This window comes from Centruroides sculpturatus, unplaced genomic scaffold (genome assembly GCF_000671375.1).
Source record: "Centruroides sculpturatus isolate CEXI.00-Female unplaced genomic scaffold, Cexi_2.0 scaffold286, whole genome shotgun sequence".
NCBI lineage: Eukaryota > Metazoa > Arthropoda > Arachnida > Scorpiones > Buthidae > Centruroides > Centruroides sculpturatus.
In genome coordinates this window covers 162,119-182,284 of record NW_019384581.1, presented here as the reverse complement: position 1 = coordinate 182,284, position 20,166 = coordinate 162,119, and the positions used below count along the sequence as shown (strand labels likewise).

General features: G+C 26.3%; 1 protein-coding gene across 2 annotated transcripts in view; it reads left to right on the top strand.

Moving 5' to 3' along the window:
• The window catches only part of LOC111624467 (macoilin-1-like), a 124,676-nt gene that overhangs the window by 71,031 nt on the left and 33,479 nt on the right, over window positions 1–20,166 (top strand). Inside the window, exons 1-3 of one of the 2 annotated variants that reach the window (XM_023367308.1) lie at window positions 7,877–8,030; window positions 10,233–10,362; window positions 12,723–12,789. In XM_023367308.1, the coding sequence (XP_023223076.1) occupies window positions 7,946–8,030; window positions 10,233–10,362; window positions 12,723–12,789 (282 nt within the window). In that variant the 5' untranslated portion in view covers window positions 7,877–7,945. Of the gene's footprint in view, window positions 1–862; window positions 930–7,876; window positions 8,031–10,232; window positions 10,363–12,722; window positions 12,790–20,166 lie in introns of those variants that run through there. The other variant, XM_023367309.1, reaches the window with a different exon arrangement.

Genomic DNA, 20,166 nt, shown 5'->3' with positions numbered 1-20,166 from the left:
ACAAAAAACTGTTGATTCAACCAACAGTGTTGTGTAATAGAATTTCTTTATCAATTTGTTGAAATAAATGTTAGTCACATCCATGTAAAATCCAAAAGTTTATAAAAATGAAACAGTTGATGTTAGCAACATCAAAAGTGGCTAAATCATTTTAAAAATAGAAACACCACTATTTTGAATAAGCCTTGTAGTGGTAAATGGTAGATGTCAATAAGTATGACAGATGAAATTTGTCAAAAATTCAAGGCATGATTTAAATGACTGTTGTTTGAAGATTAGAGAAATATCAGAAATATTGGGAATATCCATTGGACACTTTTTTTTCAATTATCAATAGTTTAGTATATTGAAAAGTAGTGTCTTACCAGATTCTGAAGAAGATTGACTGTTATTTTTGAGTTTTGATGCAGCACCCAGCCTATAGTCCTGATCTAACACCTCCAAACTTTTCTTATTTGGTTACTTGAAGAAACAGCTATGAAAACATGTCTTTCAATTAAATAATGATCTTAAGGAAACTGAAAAATTGGTGCAGAATGTAGGAATCTTCTTTTGATAGATCAGTTTTCATATCATGGAAAGAATGATATCTAAAATGTGTAAATGATGATGGAGGGTACATAGAACAGTTTTATTCTGTAAATATACTTTGTTGTTCATGTTAAAGTTAATTAAAAGTTTTTGGATTATTTAGATATTTTATCATTATTGAACAAGTATTACTTTTTGAACTAGCTTTATATAATATTTTTATGTTAATTTATTATAATTTTTACAATATAAAATGAATTATTCTGACTAAATTTATTCTGTAGTTTTTATTATATCGAAGTTACTTATTATTATTTTATATTTTTTTTAGCATTGGCTATCCAGTTGTTACTCTTGGGTTTGGGTTTAAAAGTTATATTGGTTACAGAATGAGGCTTGTAAGTTCTGTTTTTTTCAGTATTAATTTTTAATATAATATGCTTGCAAATAAACAGTACTGAAAATATGTTTTGTTATTCATTATTAATGAGATTAAACTTTTATGAAATAAAATATTAATATGGTACAGTGGGTGATTGGTTAACGAACAGTTCAGACTGCAAACAAATTGGACAACAAACACTTTCATGAAAGATTTTTATGTTTGGACAACAAACATCCCACAGAACAAACACAAGAAAAAGAGACGTAAAATAATGAATACCAATTGGTTTTATCCTGTCTCCAGGTGACAATTTGAAATCTTTTGGAGCTTGAGAGACATTGACGCTCAACCAATACTGATCAGATAGTATTCCTCTTAATTTTAAAACTCCCTTATAATTCCAGCTTTTTGTTTACCATTCTGACAAAGAACTTTTTTATTGCCTTCATGAGACTGTCAGGTGGGTACTCTTTAAGTTTTGCATCATTTTTATTTTTGAAGGTGGGAGTTTAACCTGTCCAGTATTGTTCCCGACATATCTTGGATCGTGATCTACTGTCCTTGACCGGTTGACCCGAGATATCTTGTTTCAGCATCAGAATGCTTTTGAAACTAGATGGCGGTAGTCGTTATAATTATATATATATATATATATATATATATAAACAATTATTCTTTTACTATCTGATAAATCTTAACACAACATATTGCATTTTGCAGCATACTTTAGTTAATTTTTTTAAAGCTGGATCATAGCATCAGAAGTAATTGATTTTCTTGAATTTAAATGAATCAAAACTCAANTATAGTACTAATAAATTGTTAATAATGCTCATCTATATTTCTCGACAACATTTTAATAAGAGAGGTCTTGTATTTATCAGCTGTGCTTCCCTTCTTCTACTTTGGTATCAGGAAATTATGGTCAGCCTATTGATAAGTCTTCCATAATTTACCTCAGATAATGCAGAATTACAATTACAGTAATACCTCGGTTTTCGTTGACTTTGGTTATTGTCAGTTTTGGTTTTCATCGATTTTTTACACAAAAAATTTGTCTTGGTTTTCGTTGGCATGCCCCAGATTTTGTCAGCGTGCCTACGTGACCTGCTAGTTTTGCAAAAAATAGGGTGACCCACGCATATTCCTGCATACTGTGTTGTTGTTTCTTGTTGTGTGAGCATTACCCCGCACGACAAGCAAAACAATTCCATTTCTTTCCTTCCCTTTTAGCTCCATCATGGAACCAAAGGAAGTTTTCAGAGCCAGCAGCGTTTTGAATGCCATGATAAATGCTATGTTATGTTCATTTAGTCTTTACATTAGTCTTTTATATTTATTTTATATTGATTTCTTATTGTTTTTAGTATTAAACACAATATTTGTGCTCTATAAAATATGTTTTTGGTATGTATTTTGGAGTGTCTAGAACAAATTAATTGGATTTACATTGATTCATATGGAAATAATTGCCTTGGTTTTCGTCAGTTTCGGATTTTGTCTATTGTTTTCAGACGGATTATCGATGAAAACTGAGGTATCACTGTAACTGGGACTTCAGTGTATTGACATAATGCTGATAAACAGGAAATTCTTGAAATTAGTTAACTGGTTTTTATATATCAGATGCTAAACCAGTTCTCAGACTGACTTTAAAAACACTTTTAATTGAGTAGAATTAATGTTTTATTATTGTATTTTATTAGTAGTTGTTGGCTTAGGATGATCAACTTTACGACCACAACTGTGACTGTTGACTGGTATGTCTGGCAACGGCTTGATTCGACAATTTTCACATTTGGCACCACAAGCTATGCCCAGCTGGGCATACAGTAATTTGTGATGATAATTGATATTCTTAAATGATGATTGATGTTTATGTTTCGTATAAAATTTTATTTTAGTTCTTATGAAGTTGATGATAGCATACATGCCTTTCCCTCCTCTGTTTACCCTGTATCCTGCCCTCCTGAAATGTTTGCCCTCATCACTTTTGAATGTTTTTAATAGTTTCCATGACTGTACTTTCTTTTAATATTCCTCAGTTTTAAATGAAAACTACTTCCCATTGTACCTAAAAACTACACTGTCTTTCGGTTGGTGGTATAAACAAATTTTAACCCATATGGGATGATAGTAAAACCTAGTTAAGATGTTCCTGCATGAGATGTTTCCCTGCCTAAGTTGTTCAAATTATGCAGTCTCATCATTTCACTCATAAGACAGGTGTTAAAAATTCCTGCATAAGATTGATGAGACTAAAAATAAAAAAACAATATTTAGAGATACGATATCAGAATGGCATAAAATGTAAAGGCCAACTTACCATCAAACCAGTTTATAACCAGTTCCTTGAAACCAATTATGATCATAAGTCAATGGCTAACTGTAAGAATGACATATAAAAACTGTAAATAAACTCTTATATATATTTTTAAATTGTACAGAAATATTTCTTTGAATAATATGTACTATTGCATATATCAGTGGTGCACTAAGGATTTAATCTTGAGAGAACAGAGTTGAATGGATAAAAGAATTTTAATGCAAATTTAATAAAATTTCACTTTATGTGATCATTAATTCATAAGTTGTGTAGAAAGACTTGCACAATATAAATAAAAAAATGAATTTTAATTAGGAAAAGGTTTTTGGAAAATTTTCTAGTTAGTTCTCTTTCTTTGATGGTGCCAGGGCTCCTTTGTCTCTCTTTCAGTGCAACACTGGTATATATTATTCAAATAAATTCTTATATAATTAAGTATAAACTAATTTAAATTTACAAATTATTTGCAGATTTTTTGTATACACTGTTTTTTAAGTACTACTACATTTTTTTACTTGTAAAATGTTTATTATAATAAAATATGCTTTATTTTACTACAGTGTAAAATAAATTATGTATTTAATGGAAATGTTTTATTTTTAAGAACCAGTTACAGTAAAAAGTAAAGTATTATTCTAATAGTAGAGTAATATTAATTAATATATTACAAAGAGTTATCAAATTCAAAATATGTAGTCTTTATTTATAGTTTGAAATTTTTGTATTGTTTGAAAAGAAATTTATAAATAAATAATTTCAAAATTAATAACTGATATCATTTTTATCACCTGTTCAAAACTGGTTTGAAACCGATTTTTGGGTTTATCAAAATTGTTTTTTACTGAAAACTGGTTGTTTGGTCTTATGAAAACTGTGTTTGTTGCCAGCATTAATTTGGCATAATTGCATATTAGATGAGAATTCAATTTTAGTAAGAATTGTAAGATTAATAGTAATTCTTTTATTTGATTATAAAAGAATTACTGTCATTCATCAGAATGTTCTTATATCATGACATTGTGATAAATGACTATTGACAATACAGATGTAACCAATCTTTGACAGTCTTTTCAGTAACGTAAGATATAAATTTGATAATGATATTCTGAAAATATTTTTATTTGGAGTGAATTTTGTGCAGCTTTTTATATTAATACTGATCAGTTTATATAGTACAGTATAGTTGTAAGGAGTCATTCAAAAATTTATTTCTTTGAAAAGTCATTAAGACAGATTTGAGTTTGAGTGAACTAAAATAGGATGCATTAATTGAAAATGGATGTTAATGTATGTACTATTTTGTAAATGAAAACAAATGGGAAGAATATTATTTTTGCATAGAGAATTGTGGATTGCTATTGTAAAGACTTAAAATGACAGCAAAGTAATTTGATGGTCAAATAAAATTTAAACAATAATTACTTCTAAGTGTTGTTTCTTTTATTACTTCTCACCTGTTGGCATTAAGGTCTGTATTCATATTGATTAATTTTTTATCTTGGCCTGTATTAAAGGGCGGATTGAAAAGTGGAATTCAGTTACTCGAAGAAATTCTGAAGACCTGACCTGAATTTGATTCTGGATTCTACAATTAGACATACTAAAATGATTTGCACATATGGCTCTCAGAATTGGTCATGTGACTTATTCACACACTGTTCCAATATTGAAATCATATACAGTAAGAGCCATTGTAACCATAGATGTTATCATTAGTGGTTTAATGTTAATCAGAATTATCATGTCCCAAAGTATGTAAGTTAATAATAATTATGATTATAATATGGCATTAATGATAATTAAAATTAATAAATCTGAAAGTTTTACAAATTTTAATTGTTTTGATGTCCTTTTAATATTAAAGAATCAATAAAATCAGAATTTTCACTAATTGTAGTGTTATTTTATCTCACTTAATCTTTTATTGCCATTAGTATACACAAGTCTTTGAATATAATAAATGTATTTTACTATATTATGAATTAACTATGTTGGACAGTATATAGTCAAAATATCACTCTTAATGTAATAATAGTAAATAACAAATTACCATGTGTTTTCATTTGAAAATAAGTTTTGACATGTGCTTTACCTGTAGGCAAAATATGTACACTTATTGTATTACACAATAACACACTACCATATGTTATTGATATGAGACCGGAAACAGATGTACACAGATCAGACAAATCTGGAAGAACTGGTTCATTTGATAGCTCTGATGTAAGCAAAACCTTATTAGGAATGCATACAAGTACTGCCATCATAGCATTGAGTTAAAGAATGGCAGAAGTTGATTTGATAGGCTACCAGTTGGACAATGTTGACTTCAGGAAATTAACATGAATGTATGGGGGTAACACTGTTTCAGTCTCTCCCATAGAATATGATGAAAGGCTTATTCATTGACTAGTTCCAGTTTGCATTTATTTCTCAAGAACTGGACATTGTATATTGACATTAAAAATAAAATTATGAACAGTTTTATAATTATCAAGATATATTAAATTCATTTAACTTTTCTATTAAACAATAAAAAATAAAAATTGTTTTATATTTGGGATGGGTTATGCAAATTTTTAAGACGAAATTGTAATGTACAGGTTAGAAAATGGCAAAAGAATATAATGAAGTATTAGTCATGTTGTACTGTACAGTACATCACAACTTCAGTTAAAAATTTATTTAATTTTAGCGAATACTTGATTTTTCTCATTTTATTGTTTTTCTTAATTAATGATGATGATTGAAGAATTACAATAATGAATCAGAAGAAATTTCGACCATTTTCGATTATTTAATTTCGGTGCTGGAAATAAGCAAAAAAAAAAAAGATTGTTTTCGATCGTCTCGAGTTTTCTTTTTCCTATAGTATTTTATAAAAGCAAAACTTTCATGATTTATTCAGACATTTAAAACTTATTTATTTTAGGAAACTGAAAAGCTAAATGCCAAATTTTGACGATTTTAGATTATTTCGCCAGTTACACATGAACGAATGTGATGATGAAAAAAAGAAGAAAACTGATTTAAAATTATTTCTGAACACAGCTCAATTTCATACCAAGAAAACTGAATTCAACTCAAATTGGAGTTGAAAAAACACTATTGCATTCGAAAAATATCAGATATTAGAGATATTTTCTCTGAATAAAGGCCAATGATCGTGCGATTCGAATTGTTAACGGACAAGATTCTACCGTATCATTAATTTAATGTGTAGGTATTGAAGAATGCTAGCTTGTTGCTGGCTTGTATAAATTAAAAATAACAAAAATGATTGAATATATCGGTTTGCTTTTATGATAGTTAAAACTTTTCGTACTTGTAAGAAACCCGATTTTTTTTCTTTTAAAAGTTTTTGAAATTTAAACTAAGATTATTTTAAAAGGAAAATTTAAATTAAACTATTAAATTGTATTAGAATTAATAAACTAACAAATGAATCAAAATTATTATTAAACTCTTCTTTGCTTTCATTGATTATGAAATTTAATTATGTTTTGATATATGTTTGTTTACATAAGTTTTGAAAGATTGGCATAATAATTAGTTTTAGAAATAAAGATCATATATTTTATACATGGTGTGCTCTGTTTCTGTCATTCAGAGAAAAATTATCTTTTGTTTATCGTTACTGTTGTTTTTTTACATAAGACAGAACTCATAAGCAAGGAACAATTTATGAAATTCTAAATAAAAATTTTTTTATTTAAATGTGATTTACAAAATATCTAATTTGATTTAATGAGATTATACATAAATAAACTAATAAAACTACATTAAATTTAAATGAGTTTAATAATCCAAAAAATATTTAAGAACTATTTTTCGCATAGAAAATGCTTAGTTTTTTTACTCGTCCCCTAAAACTGAAATTTGTTCATTCTTTTTATGAAGAAGCAAAGTCATTTGAATTGATACTGTCTTATATTTGCATTTGTAATTTAAATGCAGATACTTGTATTTAATTCTAAAATTTTATTTTTGTCAGCTAAATTATTTTGTTTTTTTTAGATGTAATTACTATTTTGTGCATGCTTAATTTTTTTATATTGTATTGGAATTTTATCATTGTTTATGTAAACTTTATTAATATAAAAGTTTTTGCAAATCATTAATTGAAGCAATAATAGAACTTCAAAATATTTTTAAAAACATTGGAATTATTTTTTCTATGTTTTATAAGGTAACAACAGAATACTATTGCTTTTACAATAATTTGTTAAAAATTTATTATTTCTTCTTATCTCTAGTAGTTTTTGCTGGTTTTCCTGCTTATATCTTGAAAAGAATTTAATAAGCTTGAAAATACAATAAATCTTATATGATGTATTGTTTTCAATATTCTAATATAATGCAAATTGATTTCACCTAACTTCTTAAATATATTTTATCATTCATCCAGTTATCAAATGCAGTAAACATAGCTATTAATGTAATTTTCCTTACTTATATACGTTTATATACTTATTTATTTAAATTGTTTATTATGTTATAGTGAATTTCAAAAGAAGTAGGGAACTCATTAAATTTTTTATCAATTTTTAATTTAATAAAATTTAATAAAATGAAAAATTAAATTATAACTGCATATTTAATTTTTGCACTTCTAACAAAAATTATAATAATTTTAAAAGATATCTTATTGAATCTTTCAGGCATTTTCTGTATTTTTTGTGTTCATTGCATTCACTTCAGACATGATTTGTTTTCTCTTCATCCCGGTTCATTGGCTATTTTTTGCTGCAAGTACATATGTCTGGGTACAATATGTTTGGCACACAGGTAAGATGATACTCTTGTTTTACATAATAATTAAAATTTTTAAAAAGTTTTATTAGGTAGATATAATTTATAAATAAAATAACTATAAAAGTAGTATTAAAACATTTTCTGTCTTTAATTTAAAAAATTAAATTATAACATAAAATTAAAGTTAAAATTGTTATAAATAATGCTTAAAATTTAGTATGAAGCTCAATTTAAATTTTATCAAGCTGCATAATTTTTTTTAAAATTAAAGTTATCAAACTGCCTTAACCAAACTAATTTTAATTAAAGATAATTAACCAAAAACTTTCTGAAAAAAAATATTTTCATAGAATTTATAAATCTTAACTTTTCTCATTGAACAGTTGATACCATTTTTAAAGTCAAATATAACATATTATAAAAAAAAATTTTGTCTCATAATTATTGTACAAGAAGGGCCAGCAAACCAAATGCACCTTGACCTAAAAAACATTTATCTCTGGCAGGGAATCAAATCCTGATTTTCTGTAATTGTTGTTTATAATAGAAATGATTATAACTACATTCAAACTTTTTCATTTTATAAAGCAATTTATAAAATGAATTTATAAAATGAATTTTATAAATTCATTTTATAAAATTCATTCTTAAGTATTCTTAAGTATCCTTTTTTTTTATTACAAAATAAATCTCTTGTGTTAGAAATTTTTTGGCAAAAATATCTGGTTATATACAAGCCTTAAATATACATTAGTTATTTTGATAAATAGTAATTTAATGTATAACTTTTATCATCATTCACATACATTTTGAAATCTTTTACAAAATAATTTTTTAAAATAATAATTAATAATAATAATAATCAGAAACATTTTCGCAATGAATAAAATCATTAAAACAAAATTGTGTTTATAGTATTTTAAGGCAGATTAAATTAAGGTCTTCACAAATGACATTTTTAAGACAAAATTTTAAAAAATATATATTGTATTTATTTTAATAATTTTAATTAAAGCTACTGTATTATGGTAATATGCTCTTCTTATTTGCATCTGCATATTAGATTTCAATATTTAAATATAATATAAATATAAATACAAATTAAGCTAAAGATTTCACTCTTAATGCTTTCTTAGGTGCCCTAAAAAAGAAAGAAAATAATATATCAATTCAAACTAATAGATTAGTATTACAGAAACAATTATATAAAAAAATATCTTCAAAAAATCTGTTTAAGAGTTACTTATTGGCATTACATTTTATCTGTTTTATTTTAGACAGAATTTAAAATATTTCTGGGGAATAGATAACTGAATATTATCTTGTAATCAGTGTACATTTAGGGACTGGAAATATTTTCTCCAATATGAATGTAACCAAAGCACTTATACTTGATGTACAGTTAAATTGATAATGAATATTTGGCAGTCATTTAGCTTTAACTATAAATTAGGTTTGTGAATTATATATATATATATATATATATATATAAACAATTATTCTTTTACTATCTGATAAATCTTAACACAACATATTGCATTTTGCAGCATACTTTAGTTAATTTTTTTAAAGCTGGATCATAGCATCAGAAGTAATTGATTTTCTTGAATTTAAATGAATCAAAACTCAAAAATAAAGTTTGATTGTAAGATTAACCTTGAATATGGTGTTGACAAAATTTTTAATGTTTAATACAAATGTTTAGGAAAAAAAAAGATTGACATAGAAGAGAATTGAATTTGTAACTTCTGCAAACAGAGATATGTTACCAAGTTCAGTTTTTAGTCTTTAATTTATAATTTTAAAAACAATAAAAAGAAAAAGATTTTTAATTACTAAAGTATTTAAGATAGGATGACTACACTTTTCTCAAAACAAATTGTATAGTGAATTCATTAATTTCAAATCTAAAAATACTTAAGAAAAAAATCTGGTGATATTTGACAAATTATTTTATTTTGATATGTAATTCAGTAATAATTATAAAGTGAATATAAATTTAATTATAAAATGTCAAACTTTATTATCAAATATAATTACTAAATTTCTGTTTTATAAGAAATAATGTTAATTGATATTTTAATAAACCTTTGTATCAAATTATTAAATTCATTTTCTTTTGAAGATGTTTGTTTTTCTAATAATATTGCTTAAAATATCTTGAAATGAATAAAATCATAAATTACATGAATTTAATGAGCTGAGAGTAAATTATTTTATAATTTTATTTTCTAGAGAGAGGAGTTTGTCTTCCAACAATTTCTCTGTGGTTGCTATTTGTGTATATAGAAGCATCAGTGCGGCTCAAAGAACTTAAAAATCTACCATTTCATTTAGATTTATGTAGGCCATTTGCAGCTCATTGGTAAGTACTTTTAAATTTATCATTTTTCTTAAAATTTTATTATGTTTTACTTTTTAGATTCATTGATGATTATAGTACTTACATTTTATGAAAGTTTATAAACTAGCTTTTGATTTTATAAAAAAAAGAAAGTTAGGATTTATAAACACCTTCAACTAACAATGAACATAACTTAAGTATCCTCTTCCAGTTCTGATGAATTTCTTTTATATATGCTATAAAATATACAATAGGTAGTGCTTTATTACTATAATTCCTCAGTTTTAACTTAAAGATTTTTTTAAACCCATTTTTACGTGTCTAAAACATTGAGGTGTCTAATATTTATAGACCAAAACAACGGTTTGAAATCATGATGAATAGACCATATGATGTATTATTTTTTAGTAATAGATGTTTTTGGCTATGTTGTTCAATTATCATATTAGTTCAAATCAACTTTGCTGGTAATGGGCATTCAATTTAAATTGCTTATTTTAGTGGTTTAAAATGGTTTTAAGATGATAAACATTGATGCAACATTAAAATAAAGTTATTATATATGCAGAAAGGTATAGAAATAGAACTGCTAAATACAATATTATGTATTTTTAGACATTTGTATTGCCTTGCTAACTTATTAATTCATGAAACTTTTGTTAATTAATAAGTTAGCAAAATAATACAAAAAAACCTTAAAATTTAATTTCAGTATTAATCTTAAGAATTGAAATAATAAGATAGCGAATGTTCTGTATTTTATATTCCATGTATAATAGAGATATAACTATATTTTGTTTGCATATATGAACTAAAATACATTTATTTCATTTTAAATATGGGTATATCTTAATATATTTTCTTTAATGTTGGAATAAAAACTCAAATGTGTAGAGATATAATTATGATTAATCTCTGTTGTGCTGGACAAGACTCTCACAATATTTTTTATATTAGCAATATTAGTTTCAACTTTTCATATTTTGTGAATATTGGAAATTTATCTATTAAAAAGTTGCACAGAATTCCCATATTTTTCATAATACTGTTGTATATTGTGGATCATTTATAAAAAATATATTTCTGTTCAAAAAATGAAAGAATTTTCAATATAAACCTAGTATACATTAAAGCAATCATATGTAGTTCATATATTATGCTTTTTTTAAAATTAATTTGGTACTTGGAATGTTATACCTATAAAAATAATAGGCCAATAGTATATTTGTAATTACTGGTAGCTATTAAAATAAACTATGATGAGAATGTCCCCATTTATATTTGCATGCTTAAATTGAAAAACAAATTAAAGATATAGGATTTTATTAAACAAGTTCTGTTTAGAATAAAAAATAAACTGCACAGGCAGTTCAAAAAGTAATATCTGTTTAATAATATAAATAAACTTAAAACAGTTATTATAAAAATAACTGTTGTTTAAAAATACAAACAGTTGACTATTGACCAATCATATTTACCTTTTTCACAAATTATTATTTATAAATATAAATATTTATTTACAAAAAACTGTTGATTCAACCAACAGTGTTGTGTAATAGAATTTCTTTATCAATTTGTTGAAATAAATGTTAGTTACATCCATGTAAAATCCAAAAGTTTATAAAAATGAAACAGTTGATGTTAGCAACATCAAAAGTGGCTAAATCATTTTAAAAATAGAAACACCACTATTTTGAATAAGCCTTGTAGTGGTAAATGGTAGATGTCAATAAGTATGACAGATGAAATTTGTCAAAAATTCAAGGCATGATTTAAATGACTGTTGTTTGAAGATTAGAGAAATATCAGAAATATTGGGAATATCCATTGGACACTTTTTTTTCAATTATCAATAGTTTAGTATATTGAAAAGTAGTGTCTTACCAGATTCTGAAGAAGATTGACTGTTATTTTTGAGTTTTGATGCAGCACCCAGCCTATAGTCCTGATCTAACACCTCCAAACTTTTCTTATTTGGTTACTTGAAGAAACAGCTATGAAAACATGTCTTTCAATTAAATAATGATCTTAAGGAAACTGAAAAATTGGTGCAGAATGTAGGAATCTTCTTTTGATAGATCAGTTTTCATATCATGGAAAGAATGATATCTAAAATGTGTAAATGATGATGGAGGGTACATAGAACAGTTTTATTCTGTAAATATACTTTGTTGTTCATGTTAAAGTTAATTAAAAGTTTTTGGATTATTTAGATATTTTATCATTATTGAACAAGTATTACTTTTTGAACTAGCTTTATATAATATTTTTATGTTAATTTATTATAATTTTTACAATATAAAATGAATTATTCTGACTAAATTTATTCTGTAGTTTTTATTATATCGAAGTTACTTATTATTATTTTATATTTTTTTTAGCATTGGCTATCCAGTTGTTACTCTTGGGTTTGGGTTTAAAAGTTATATTGGTTACAGAATGAGGCTTGTAAGTTCTGTTTTTTTCAGTATTAATTTTTAATATAATATGCTTGCAAATAAACAGTACTGAAAATATGTTTTGTTATTCATTATTAATGAGATTAAACTTTTATGAAATAAAATATTAATATGGTACAGTGGGTGATTGGTTAACGAACAGTTCAGACTGCAAACAAATTGGACAACAAACACTTTCATGAAAGATTTTTATGTTTGGACAACAAACATCCCACAGAACAAACACAAGAAAAAGAGACGTAAAATAATGAATACCAATTGGTTTTATCCTGTCTCCAGGTGACAATTTGAAATCTTTTGGAGCTTGAGAGACATTGACGCTCAACCAATACTGATCAGATAGTATTCCTCTTAATTTTAAAACTCCCTTATAATTCCAGCTTTTTGTTTACCATTCTGACAAAGAACTTTTTTATTGCCTTCATGAGACTGTCAGGTGGGTACTCTTTAAGTTTTGCATCATTTTTATTTTTGAAGGTGGGAGTTTAACCTGTCCAGTATTGTTCCCGACATATCTTGGATCGTGATCTACTGTCCTTGACCGGTTGACCCGAGATATCTTGTTTCAGCATCAGAATGCTTTGAAACTGGACGTCACTAGTCTTTATAATTTTTATATTAAAACTAACTTCCGAAATATAATTCTTTTTGTTTTTACATTTATTAATATATTTATTTTGTTTGTGCAAAATAAAAAAAAAATTTTTGGACACTACAATAGCCATGATTATTTTTTCAAAAACATGTAATTTTTGTTAGGCTTAACATCGACAAAAATTCAATATAGTGCCACACGCAATGGAGAAAAATTTCAACATTGGATAGGTTAACTGTTCCATCAGATATTCATTAATGTTTTAACACCAAATTTCGAATTTTATCTTGGCCTCACATTTACATAATTTTTTTGTGCGCTAGTTGATTTCTGTTCTCTGAATTTTTGTAAGTGCTTTTCTGAACTTTTTATTTAAAAAAGGAATTGATTATATTATGGAGCTTAAAAAGAGTGGAATTTCAAGAACTGGGCTCACCATAGGAACCAAGCAAGAGATAATAACCAAGGTAGAGAGTGGGCAGAAGATGTCTGATGTTGCTCGGCAGTATGGCTTGAACAGGTTATAGCAGACACAGTCTTAGCTAAGAAAGATATAATCAAGAAGATTGAGCAGCTAAAGGAGTAATGAAAATCACATCTGAGAAATAAAGAACATTGAAGAGCTCATGATGGAACCTGAAACTGATCTGATGACAGAAGAACTCCAAGAAACTCAGCGAGATGTGTTTTCTTCTGAAAAAGTGGAAGATGAAAGAGGACCAATACCAACATCTTTTGAAGAAATGGGAGGATGTCAGAACAACAGTCATCCAAATGGCATTTAAACCAGATTGAGGTTAAAAGGCTTGGGGATCTCTACAACGACAATGCTATTAATTACTTCCGAAAAATTCTGAAGAAGAGAGAAAAGCAATCAACATTGGACAGATTTTTTAACCCCCACAAATGGAAAAAACATGACTGATAAAAAGCATGACTGTGTATATATGTATTATTATTATTATTATTACATATAAATAAATGTTGTATGAAAGTATATAATTTTTTATTTTTTTTGGGGTCTCCAGAACGAATTAATCAAATTCCCATAAAAATCTATTGTAAATTGATAATTGGTTAACAAACAGTTCGAATAACAAACATGGTCTTGGAACGGATTACGTTTGTCAACTAATCACCCACTGTATTTGTTTAAAATTTTATAATAAGACTTGTTTGTGCTAAAAATATAATAATGGAAAAAAGATTCATTTATAATATTTACAACAGATTACATATTGTATATTTATATATGTATAAATCAAATTACAAATCTCAATTGAAGTGATTTAAACTATGATATAATGAGTTTTATAAATCTGGCTTATATAACAGTATAATGACATCTATCGTCTAAAAATCTTAATCTATATAATTATTTTTGTATTCTGAGAAAGGACAGATCAACATGCAGAAAGTTGGAACTAAAGTTTTGTAATTTAATATTCAGTCATTGTAGGAAAAGATGAAACAACTACTACAGTATGGTAGTATTAATATATCACTTAAATACAAAACACTATTAATAAGAGAATAGATTTTCTTTTGTCTATGAAATTCATATTCCACATATATTAATTATTTTTTGGAATATGCTGAAAGTTAAGTTTTTCTATCAAGATCCTGTGACAATAGTCTTTAAATTTAAAAAAAAAAAAAAAACATTGTAGCTTTAATAATAAACAAGTTATATCATAATCTGTAATTTCAAAGCTACTTGAAATTGTATCTTTAGCAGTCAAAATAGTAATAAATATGTATTTAATAACATACCAATATAACAGAATACTCACTATAATGTAAATTTATAGTTTACATATTTGTTATTGCATATGTTTTTCTTCATTTAGTACTGTTTATTTAATGTCTTATTACATACAATATATTGCTTTTAAAGCTTACTAACAGTAAGTTTAACTTTTTTATAACTATCATTAATATTATATTTATTTCAAAATATTCTTAGTATTAAGAAGTTATGTTTTTTGGATAAATTTTAGTCTTATCATTATTTAGAAATAAGTAAAAGTTTTTGAATATAAATTGTTTCTATGTAATAATACAACAATTTAATTTATATTTATAACTTCTGATCTGGAGTTTCTGTAGTTCTGTGATAATTAGATATCTTCTTCATGGTTCTATCATACAAGGGAAACTATATTTTTTAAAGGAGAGTCATCTTTATTGTTTTCAACAGTTCAAAATACATTTCTATTGAAAGCAATAAAAATGACTTGTCTTTAAAAAAGTAGTTTCCATTATATGATAGATCCATGAAAGAAGATAATATCTAATTTTAACAGAACTATATAAATTAAATCGTTCATAAATAAAATATGCTATTTATAGGCTCTTCTTTATACTGAGTAGCAGATAATGAATCTGTTGACTCCAGCACTGGATAGCTGAGCAAGGGGCAATGAAATTTGCAAAAATTTCATTATTACTCTACAAATATTTCAGTTAAGAAATAGGAATATTAATATTAAATTGAGTGTATGATAAATAAAAACCATATTCAGTGTTTAGACAAAAGTTCTTGTCTATGAAATGAATTAGTTTCTTTTTGGAAATTGTAGTAAAATCAAATATAAAATACCTTAAACTCCCAATGCTTAGAAGACAACATTGAATCAGTTTTAAACAGAATTTGGAAATTTTGTCAAAAATTAGGATGAACAATAGACATAATGGATTCATTATTTATACACAGTAAATAAACAAATAAAAACAGATTTGATATACAAACAAAAAATACTGAATTATTCTAAACATTAATTATATTCAGATATGGATTCAGAGTAGGGCACTTGTGCATAAGTTTCTATAAATCAATTATTTAATGTACTCACAAATGCTTTATATAACCTAACCTTATACATCTTTTACTTGTATTAAAGCCAAACAATTGCCAGGTTGTTTATATTGTATCTTTTATTTGTTTAATTAGTTTTTAAAGTTGGCAATTAGTTATCTTCAGTTAGTATTCAATAATATACCATAAAATAAATTTTAATATCAGCTACAACATGAATTTAATGTATTTATATTAAAATTCAAAAACATCATAGATTATGAAGATACTAAATATTCAAATTTTGCTTACCTATATTTAAAAGTATTATATAATTTTTTGAAATACTGCCTCACATTTTACTGTGGAACTCTATCAGAGTTAAAGATAATAGTTTAAAGATATAATGCATCAGTTATATATATGTGGAAAATAAAATTGGAATAAGATCTTTAGAAATTTTAAAGACTATCCTATAATTTATGGATTATATATTGGCAACAAGTAAAAATAATTTGGTCAAATTTCATAATAATCATGAACCACAAACAGGGCCAGATTAACCCACTTTGGAGCCCTAGACATTTTCTTCTTACTGGGCCCCCTCCCTCTCCCACAAGAAATAGAGCACACAAAAAATAAAAAAAAACAATAAATAAAACAAAACTAAATAATGTGAAAAATTAAAACAAATCTTAAATTTTTATTAATAAAAAATATATAATTGCTATAAAAAATCTAAATTATCGGAAGAATCTTATTTACAAATATTTTCAAAATAGACAGTTTGACCGAGCCCTAGACATTGTCTCATTTGTCTATGCGATGATCCAGCCCTGACCACAAGTTATAAATAGCTGTACTCAAATAAAAAATTTATTACATAATAAAAACAGTTAAGATACTGAAGTAACTAAAAATATGAAAACAGTTTCATAGTATTTGTATAAAGATTATTTTTTAAAGAATATGTGTTATGGTTATTTGTAAAATATGTGTATAATCTGTAATTTTTTTTAAAGCAAGACTTTGGAAAATACTCGAGCAATTTAATCTTTTCATTTAGAGGTGACTGAAATTTTCAAAGATTAATCTAAACTTTAACATGTCCAATATACTAATGATTCTGAAGATTTTCAGTTTTGGTCATTTTTGTTTTTTCTTTCATGTAACTGAATATTTTACAAAATATACAGAATGTGCTTAACATGTTAACCACCACCATTGAAAAAATTTTACTGTTTTCTGAGTCCTTTTCTCCCAAATTTTTAAAACGTCATTCTGATACACTCTGTATAGATTTAAGTTCTTTTCATATCAAAAAATACAAATTTGCTCTTTTAATTGATTTTTTAAAAATGTTTATACTAGTTTTGAAAGTTTTGTTTGAAGTATAATATCTATACCTCAAGGCTTAGGTGGCCAAAGAATCCATTACAGCCGTTTCTGCTTGTGTCATAATCAGACAATGATTACTCCTAGTGGTCTGTCAAGGATATCCAGAGTCTGCTGGTCTTGTACATGTGTTTCATGTAGCCACTATGCCTATCACTACCTTACAGTCAGGTCGAATGGCCCAAATGACAAAATGACTATTCTGCTTCCCTCAGCCGAAGGATGCAGTCTTTTTCAAACTCTGTCAACTGTGTGTAATGTCATTGATTGCATTATATAGACATGTCTTGCATTCAAACACTTCTAAACAAAAAGTACACTGAAAATTCTGAACACAGTCTGTATAAGCCATTCTACAGGATACTGGGATAGCAATTTTAAGGCACTCTTGTTTCATTACCTGGCATACAATTAGATCACAACTGAAGACAGTAGAACCACACTGATCCAAGTGGCATTCTCATCATTCCGAGAAAACGAGGGAAATGCGTTTCTGTTTGTTTTAAGGAAACAGGTAATTTTTTTATGGTCTAATCATTAATGGAATGTTGACTGATATGTTAGAATAAATAAAAAAACAATGTTTTATTGAAATCTTTTTATTGGAAGATACTAATATTTTGGTTTCTACATTGAACAAATCACTTGGATCACTTTGATGGGAGATTGTGACTTTCTTACAGAAGAGTTTGGTTTTTGCATTTGGTTTTTTGGATCAATGTAGCATGCAAATTTACATTTTCTCCTATGCATCCGTGCGAAAATCTGTAATTTTGGAAAAATGTCACTTGTATCAGTATGGTTCTACCATTGCCAACTGTAATCATTTAAATACTTGTCTGAAACAGCCATTTTACAATATTAGAATACAACTACCAGTACGTCTTTGCAGTAATTGAACAATTCTACTTGGGTGTGCAACTTTTTGCCATTCAGTGTACATTTTTCATTGTTTTATCTTTTATAATCAGAGGACAGAAATAGAATTTAAGAAAAATGAAAATGCTGTTTTGATTAAAACATTTATTGAGTGAGTTCACAGAGATGAAAAGTCAGATTATTATAAATATAGTCAGCTATTTATTTTTTCACATTTTTCAGCAGATATTTCACTAGATAGAAAATTTACACCATGTGTTGGTTCTAAAAAATATTCAACATTATACCATATAAATGCATACTTGCTTTAAAATTGTAGAAATTATCAACACACATTTACATTATATCATTAATAAATTTCTCACATTATATCATGAGAGCTTGAAAACAATATTAAAATTGTACATTAGTAATACAGGTAACCCCCCGTATAACACGGTAGTTACGTTCCAAAAAATTGCCGTGTTATGCGAATCCGTGTTATACGAAACAAAGAACTAATACGAAAAGGAGGGTTAGGTTCCAAAAATTAAAAAACATGCTAGTATATTTTCATAATTAAGATAAATATCTTCATTAAAATTTTTTTAAGTGATACATATTAATATAAATTAAACAATGTTTTCTTCGTCATCACTAAAAACACTATTAATTAACCGAGAGCGTTTTCTTTTTGGCAAGTTATCCTTATCCTCTGAGCATTTTTCTGCATTATCTTCAGATCCATGCTTTACCTTTTGCAAAATGTATGTAATTTTAGATTGCTTGCTTCTAGTTAAAAGGTCTTTATAAATTTCCTTATATGGTGCTAAGCACTTATGAAGAATAAAGCAAGTATGGAATAAGGGAAAAACATTCGGCAACATCAGAAGCAGAAGCGTCGCGATCTGGCAACATTGAAACAAGTTTCGAGAAGGACCACGTGTATCGACAGAAGGCGAGAAGAGAAAATTTACATACTTAATTAATAATAGTTCACGAAAATTATAATTTTCGTGAACTATTATTAATTAAGTATGTAAAAATTTATTACATTTCCTGTTGTACGAGGGTTTTACCCAATTCTCGAATCGTCAGAGTAAATCCGTGCTGTAAAAGTACCATGTTATACAGGGGATGGTACCAATTCTCGAACCGTGTTAGAGCGAATCCGTGCTATAGAAGTGCCGTGTTATACGAGGGTTACCTGTACATACATCTATATAAAACAGATATAAATAAATGGCAATTATATTCCAAATAATTGCTAAAATCTTATGTTTTTTTTTAATCTTGTCTTTAATCCATTTTCAAGTATTTTAATATGGGCACCTACATTTGTATTAAGTATAACAATACCACTTACTATAAAATTATCATATGTACATGGTTGATAATTAAACTATTTATGTTAATAAGCAAACATTTAGAACATGTACTTGGTTAATAGAAACATTTTCAACTGATATATCAGATTTAGGTTAGATAAATACTAAGTAAACACACAAAATGAAAGATTCAATAATCTGTGTGTGTGTTTTTTTTTTAACTTGAAAATCCATTCACAATTAGATCCATAAGTGTAGGTTTTTCCTTTCACTCTCTTAGATTTATAGTTATAGCTCATGGAATAAAACAAAATAAAATACAGAAAAAAACTGTATATGTGTTTCGATCAAAGTGAATATTCAAATCTTACCTGAATTCTATTAAAGTAATAA